A 7,921-nucleotide genomic window follows, 5' to 3' on the forward strand; every position below is an offset into this window, starting at 1 on the left:
TCACCTGCTGTTTCAGCAACTCGTTCTGCGTGACCAGCTCCTGTTTCCTTAGGAGGCCCCCTGCTCCTTCTGGGCTCCCAAATGCTGTTGGTGGAGATGATGGGGGGGCTTGGATACTCAGTGCCTCCTCCAGGGCCTGGAATCAGGAAGAGAAAAGATGGAACCATCAGCAGGAACCCCTGGAAATCAGGCCCCTTTGGAGGGGTCATCCTCAGGGACCTTCTTCCTAATAATGATACTACTATAGCCACCCCCAGCAGTCCTATTTAATAAACGCTACCCTATTTATTAGCATTCTACATGGATCATTTCATTGAATCTTCTGCACAGTCCATGAAGAAAAGATTATGATCATCATCCTCATTTTACAGATGTGAGAACTGAGACTCAGAAACCTGAAGGGACTCATCCGAGGTCACACAGCTAGTAAGTGGCAGAGCAGGGATTCAAGCCCAGCATATGCTCTTACCCAGAAGGCTAAACTGGGGTTGACATGTAGAAGGGGAAACCTCCCCTTCCCTGAACAGGTGTGGCTCAATTCTTAGCATCCAGACCTAGAAGGAACACTAAGTCCTCTGGGCGAAGCTTCAGTCTCCCCAACGACTGCCCTGCCCTGAGATTCTTCAGCTTCAGCAACTCATTCCCATCCAAACCACCCCTTCCATCCTCAACTCTTCTATAGAAAGAGTAGACTGGATTTAATTTCTACTTAGTTAATATTTTCCCTTTCTAACCCTAAAAATGGGCTGAAATATCACCAAATAACTTTTTGAAAATAAAAAAGTACTCTTGCTGGGCACAGTGGCTCACGCCTGTAATCCTAGCACTTTGGGAGGCCGAGACGGGTGGATCACCTGAGGTCAGGGGTTCAAGACCAGCCTGGCCATCATGGTGAAACCCCATCTTTAAAAAAATAAATAAATATAATTTAAAAAGTACTCTTAATCTATCATGTTCAGAAAATACTTTTCTTTATGTAAATAGTGTGCTCACATCTTCTCAAAGCTTTCTGTTAACTGTGTTTCCCCTTTAACTCTGTTAGCACGTTACTCAGAAGTCTGGAACATCTCTCAAGACCAATCACCCTGTACTTATCACCACTTGGACTTCAGCCCCAGGACAGCTGGGCCTCCCCTCACATGCCTGGGCATCACCTATGGGCCTCCCTGGACCGGGGGGAGACAGAGACCTGGCCCAACTTGGACTCAGGCTTCCATCTGGTCTCCTCAGCTTCCCTAGACACAAAGAAATTGTAGGACCAAGAGAAAATTCAGGAAGCTCCATGGGGAAGTTAGGGCTCCACTTTATCTTCCTAGTCCACCCTACTGTTGTTTTTTTTTTTTTGGAGACGGAGTTTCACTCTTGTTGCCCAGGCTGGAGTGCAATGGTGCAATCTCGGCTCACCACAACCTCCACCTCCCGGTTCAAGCGATTCTCCTGCCTCAGCCTCTCAAGTAGCTGGGATTACAGGTATGTGCCACCACGCCTGGCTAATTTTGTATTTTTAGTAGAGACAGGGTTTCTCCATGTTGGTCAGGCTGGTCTTGAATTCCTGACCTCAGGTGATCCGCCCACCTCAGCCTCCCAAAGTGCTGGGATTGCAGGTGTAAGTCACTGTACCTGGCCTCCACCCCACTTTTTAGATGAAATGACTGAGGTCTTGGGACAGGGAGATGCCTGAGGTCATGAGCACAGAAGGCTACCTGCCCTGCATCACTCATCCACATGGGTGTCTATCCCCAGCTCTGCCAAGAAAACCTCCAAGGTTATCTTTCTGATTAGCAGTGTGGACAATTCTCTGCCTGGATTTAGAGCCCCAAGTCCCCCAGCTCAGGACAGATCATTTCTTTCTCTAGAAACAGGTCAAGAACCCCAGACTTGGCATAATCAGTGTTTACAAAAACCGAAATCAAAAAGAAAGGGTTTCCCCAGCAGGCGTAGGAATGCTGAACTCATGCCAGAGTTCACTGTGACCAGGGTCAGGAGGCAGAGGGAAAGGAAAAACAATTAGCAAGAAAGGAAAAGCAGAGCCATGAACTTAACTCCTGAGGCCCTCGAGAATGTTTCCTTTCAAAGCTCCCTCCTGTCAGCTTCCATCTTTGAAACCCTACTGGACGGTAGGCAGTGCTAGAACTCAGATGGCAAAACTGAGGATCAGGGCTCAGATGGCAAAACTGAGCTGGAGAGGCTGGAGAGGCTAAGCTGGGACTAGACCACTCTGCTGGGCTCAGATCAGAGGGTTTCTGCTTTCCCCAGCCTCTACTCTGGGGGCCCCATCTCCCTGGATCCCACTGCACAAGGGCAGGGCCCTCAGCCTCTACCCCCCTTCCACTCCCTTCAGTGCTTCCTGAACACGTGCTCAGTGCCAGGCGCTGTGCAAGGGGCCAGGGGCAGACACCTTGGTGAAGGTGTGCACCTCCCACTGCCAGGTGGGAAGACAGAATCAAGTAAGTGATGATGAGCCACGAGAAGGGGTGTGAGAGAAGTTGCTGGTACCTTAGGAGCATAGACCAGGGCAAGCTGCATGAGACTCGGGGAAGGCTTTGCTGAGCAAATGAGGGTAAAGTGAGTCCTGACAAGCAGGGTGGGCAGGTGAGGCGTAAAGGGAAGCGTGCACCTCCAGAAGGAAGGGCGACACAGGCTCATCCAAGGGCTGGGTCACTCTGGGTGTGGGAGGCAATGGCAGAGCAGGTGGGAAGCAGGACGCCAGCTGGCTGACTGGGGGTTACCCTTCCTGAGCTGAAGGGCTGGGGCACCAGTGACGGGGTGGGCATTGCAGCTGGACTCAAGGGAGCCCTGCCTAGCCAAGGGACCCAGGCCGAGGCACCCACCTTGTTGAGCCGCTGGATCTCTTTTTCCTGGTACTCGCGCTGCCGGGTGAGCGGGCTCAGCTGATCCTGTAGGTACTTGACCTTTTGGCGCAGCTCCTTGGCCTCCGCTGTCAGCTGTTCCTTGTCGGTCTGCAGGGAACACGGGGTTGGTAAGCAGGGTAGGGGTGGCCTCTCCAGGAGGCTTCGGACTCCCTGTCCTGCCTGGCCTAGCCTTTACCGGTGTCAACCTTTCTCCCTTGGCCATCGCTCCACAATGCTCACATGCAAGGCACCTGGGGTCGGCACGGTAATGTCCACACGGTCCTGCCCTCAATTATTATGTGTCAATTTAAAATAATAACAAAAAGCAGAAAAAGCAGAAGCTCAGTTGAGTAAAAGACCTTGGATTCTGACACCAGTTCATCCACAAGCAGCCGAGATCCCAGGCACTGCCACCGCCCTCTCTTGTCTAAGCTTACCTACCGGTTACAGGTATGGGGTTCCTAACATGAGTCACAGAGAGGCCTCTGGAGGGCTGTGAGTCCCAAAACTGAATTCAAAATTTTGTCTGTGTGTAATGTGCTAGAAAGAAAAGCCATAGTTCTGACCAGATTCATGTGGGGATCTTCTGTGATCCACAGAAAGCGATGAACTACTGATAATCCCTAACAGACACTTCAGCACGTACGGCCTCGGAGCCTAGAAGAGAGATGATGCTCCCAGAGAGAAATGTGGCGTAAGGCAGTGAGTGCCCCTCCGGAAAAGAACAAAGTACTGTGGGACTAAAAGAAAGATCGCCACAGCTGAGGGAAGGCTTCCCAGAGGTGGTTCCATAGGGGCTTCATCACAGCCAAGGGATGGCCCTTAGACAGCATCAGGCCCCAGCCCTGTAATATGTTAAGCAACAAATGTCCAGAGAGGGGAAGGGACATAGCCAAGGCCCCACAGTGAGCTGGGGCTAGAACCCAGGTTTCTGTTCCCTTGCTCTCTCCCCTACCATGTCAAAGGAAGTATTTAACTACAGGATGCAGCACAGTGCAGTGGAAAGACCAGGCCCATCCCCAAATAAACTATACATTCCTACGTGTACATAGGTGGGAGAAAGGTCTGGAAACAGATGCACCAAAACGGTGACAGTGGTTCCCTCTGGGGAGGGCCTGGAATCATGGTGGGGGAAGGTGGTCCAAGGAAACTTTCACTTTGCAGTATGTGGACATTTCGTAACCGTGTATTCACAGCATGTGATTAGACAGCTGCAGCGGTTAGTTTTCACCAGCCCTGTGTGACCTTTAGTATTCTACAAACCACCTTGTGAGCTGTGTCCATCCAGAGACTGATTGCAGAGGGTAGCCTTGGTCAGAACTCCATGGGAGGTGCTCTGGACTCCCTGCCAACAGGCTCCCGCACGGGCATGGCCTTTTCCGAAATGTGTACTTACCTACAGGGCCACCCCTTGTCATGAAACGTCCTATCTTCCCTGAAGCTGATAGGGAAAAGCGCCCTCGGATTCCAGAGACTTGTCTTACCTACCACTGTGAGCAAAGGGAGGGGCCAAAGAGCCAGGATGTCTGGCCAAGAGTAACCAGATGTGATCGTGCACTCAGGAAAGACAGAAGTGTCCTTCCTACCACAGCTCCAAGTTATGGGGGTGTCACAGATGCAGGCTGACTGCTAAGATAAGGCCCCTAGTGTCCCATGCTGACGGGGCAATCTGTGTTGGAAACATCCGTTTCTAAGCTAGGAAAAAGACCATGCCCAGTTCCTATGGAGGGGAAAACATGGTGACATAAATAAAATCTCCCGAGATTCTGGCAGTCAAGTGGCCTTTTCTCTCCAAGGTCCGGAGGGGCCCTGGCTGGTGTCAGTCATACATATGACTGGACAGATACTACTATTTCAGGGGACCTGTTGTTTCCCTGCAAGAAAAAATCTGGTCCCCCTTATGCCCACTCTCTGATCTCTGAAACTTCTTTGTAACATTTCTTTTTTCCCTTAGACAAGGTCTCATTCTGTCACCCAGGCTGGAGTGCAGTGGCAAGATCTCAGCTCACTGCAACCTCCGCCTTCCAAGTTCAAGGGATTCCCATGCCTCAGCCTTCCGAGTAGCTGGGACTATAGGCATGAGCCACCATGCCCAGCTAATTTTTGTATTTTTAGTAGAGACAGAGTTTCACCATGTTAGCCAGGCTGGTCTTGAACTCCTGACCTCAAGTGATCCACCCGCCTTGACCTCCCAAAATGGTGGGATTATAGGCATGAGCCCCTGTAATGCCTGGCCATACTTTTTTCTTTTAAAGAAATAGGGTCTTACTCTGTTGTCCAGTCTGGAGTGCAGTGGCACAATCACAGCTCACTGCAGCTCAAGAAATCCTCCCATCTCAGCCTCAGCAGCTAGGCCTTTAGGTGCATGGTACTATACCCAACTAATTTTTAAAATTTTGTACAGACAAGGTCTTGCTATGTCACCAAGGTTGGTCTTGAACTCCTGGCCTCAAGCAATCCTCCTGCCTCGGCCTCCCAAAGTGCCATGATCACCGGTGCAAGCCATCACACCTGGCCTTCTCTGCAATACTTAACACAGTTTTACTTATTTGCTTCTGTAATTAGTTGTCTGGCACCTCTTCCCCGGCAAAGGCAGGGCTGTTCCCCTGGACTCTATGTCCAACACAGTGCCTGAGGCAGGATCTGAGCACAAACGCCTGGAAGAATGGGTAGGTGGAGCTCTATCTCATGCTGTAGCCCCTCCCTCACAAATCGCCATCACTACGCTGAACAATTAGCAGCATCCCACCCCACCAAGCGCCATAGAGCTGGCCTGCTAGGATCTTTTTTTTTTTTTTTTTTTTTTTTTTTTGAGATAGAGTATCACTCTTGTTGCCCAGGCTGGAGTGCGATGGTGCAATCTTGACTTACTGCAACCACTGCCTCCCAGGTTCAAGCAATTCTCCTGCCTCAGCTACCGGAGTAGCTGGGATTACAGGCACCTGCTGCCACAGCTAATTTTTGTATTTTTAGTAGAGACAGGGTTTCATCATGTTGGCCACACTGATCTCAAACTCCTGACTTCAGGTAATCCATCCACACTGGCCTCCCCAAGTGCTAGGATATTGGAAGCATTTGAGAGCAGGCCCTAAGCCTGGCATAAACAGACCTTAAAGAAACTGGCCATAAACAGAATATCTAAGTCCTGTGACATCCTCGTGATGGCAGTGACGCACATTGCTAGAGGTTGTTGGTTTACTAGAGCTGGAGAAAGACCTAACCCGCCCTTGGGTGGAAGACTGCTCAGGGGGGCTTCTGAACCATACACAATAGCATGAGCGACAAGTGCCTTAGACATGTTCCAGCTGCAGCAGATAAATGGCCAGAGCCTGTTTCTTGCCACTAAAGAATGCTTTGTTCCCTGCAAGAATGCTTTCAGTTAAATGATGATTATCACTTGCTGGCTGTCAATAATTGTGTGGGTCAAACTCTGTTCAAGGCTCTCAGCTGGGAATGCCGAGGCCCCGTCTGTCTCATACCTTTTTGCTCTCTATCTCTGTCTGTTTCTTAATTCCTGCAGCGCCGCCTGGGTTGGGGTCTCTACAACCGAGCTGGTATCAGTACTGGGATTACAGGTGTTGGCCATCATGCCCGGCCACCTGGTTGGATCCTCTATACTGTGTGCTTCCCTGTATAATTCCCCAGTCCCTACGATTTTAATGGAACACAAAGTTCTGAATAAAAACAAGAAAATGTGAAAAGCTGCAGTTAATGGAACCTTCTCAATTTTCAGACAGGAAACTGCAGCGCAGAGAAGGAACATGCCCGTGTTTTTGGTCACACAACTCTTTGGCACTTGACCCCCGGATCTCTTGACTCTTGCCCCTGGCTTGTTTGCTTCACTGAACTGTGCTAATGCGGAGGGGAGCTGATTCTGCAGGGACCAGCAGCCACACTTGCCTCCTCCATTTCAATCTTGGACTTGGCCAGGAGGAGCTTGCGGTCAAAGTCACGCTGCTTCTGCTCCCGCTCAGCCTCCAGGTCAGTCACCTGCTTCTGCAGGTCAGCCAGCTTCTGGCGCAGCTCTGTGATCTGGGTTGAGGCAGAGAGGAGGGAGTGTGTGAGTCACAGATGCAGAGCGCTTCCGGGGTGTGGGCAGGGCCTGGCTGCCCCAACTTCTCCTCTGAGCCATACTAGGGTGCAGCACAGCCACTCCCCAAGGTTCAACGCTGCTAAAGAGGCAGCAAGATGAAGACCAGGCATGCCCTGTGGGCGCGGCCAGGAACCCCACATTACCTTCTGCTCGTACTGCTGCTTCATAGACCGGAAATGCTGGTCCCACTGCTTGTTCACTTCGAGCAGCTGTGAGGAGAGACGCATTAGCGGGAGATGAGCCCAGAAGGAACAAGGAGCGCCAGCTCCTGCCCCATGTACACTAGCATCCTAAGGTGCACTCAGTGTGTGTGAATAGCTGCTACAGACACTGTCTCCATCCCTCAGTTTTCAAAACCTCAATGTTGCTCAAAAGCCATTCACCTTTATCAACTGCTGCATTTTACCTTGCCAGGAAAGCAAGATTAACACTAAGATATGGAAACTACATCATCTCAGCGAATAATTATGCAATACACACACCTCTTTGGAGGACAGCCTGGGATTATGTGTTGAAATTTCACATTGTCATCATCTTTAACCCAATCACTGCACTCTGAAAAATTTAACCAACAGACGCGCTTACACAAGTGCACAAAAATATACATCAAGGCTAATCATCTCAGCAATATCTGTATTACAAAAAAATCCAGAGGCCAATCTAAGCACAGGAGATAGGTTAAGTAAATGATAGTTTAAACAGACAATGTGCAGCTACTAAGAAAACAAGAAAATAGGCAGCCAGGCGCAGTGGCTCATGGCTATAATCCCAGCACTCTGGGAGGCCGAGGTGGGCCAATTGCTTGAGTCCAGGAGTTCGAGACCAGCCTGGAGAATATGGCAAAACCCCATCTCTACAAAAATATAAAAATTAGCTGGGCATGGTGATATGCACCTGTAGTCCCAGGAGGCTGAGGTGGCAGGATCACCTGAACTTAGGAGGTGGAGGTTGCAGTGAGCCGAGATTGTGCCGCTGC

General features: G+C 50.3%; 1 protein-coding gene across 11 annotated transcripts in view; it reads right to left on the reverse strand.

The window, feature by feature from the left end:
- The window catches only part of TNIP1 (TNFAIP3 interacting protein 1), a 68,803-nt gene that overhangs the window by 6,913 nt on the left and 53,969 nt on the right, over positions 1 to 7,921 (reverse strand). For all 11 annotated transcript variants that reach the window (XM_017515000.2, XM_017514999.2, XM_037733634.1 and 8 more), the window contains 4 exons: positions 7,089 to 7,154; positions 6,753 to 6,884; positions 2,832 to 2,960; positions 5 to 136 (listed from right to left, as the gene is read on the reverse strand). In XM_017515000.2, coding sequence (XP_017370489.1) covers positions 5 to 136; positions 2,832 to 2,960; positions 6,753 to 6,884; positions 7,089 to 7,154 — 459 coding nt within the window. The remainder of the gene's footprint in view (positions 1 to 4; positions 137 to 2,831; positions 2,961 to 6,752; positions 6,885 to 7,088; positions 7,155 to 7,921) is intronic.

The sequence above is a fragment of the Cebus imitator genome, unplaced genomic scaffold, assembly GCF_001604975.1.
Source record: "Cebus imitator isolate Cc_AM_T3 unplaced genomic scaffold, Cebus_imitator-1.0 Scaffold540, whole genome shotgun sequence".
NCBI classification, from domain to species: domain Eukaryota; kingdom Metazoa; phylum Chordata; class Mammalia; order Primates; family Cebidae; genus Cebus; species Cebus imitator.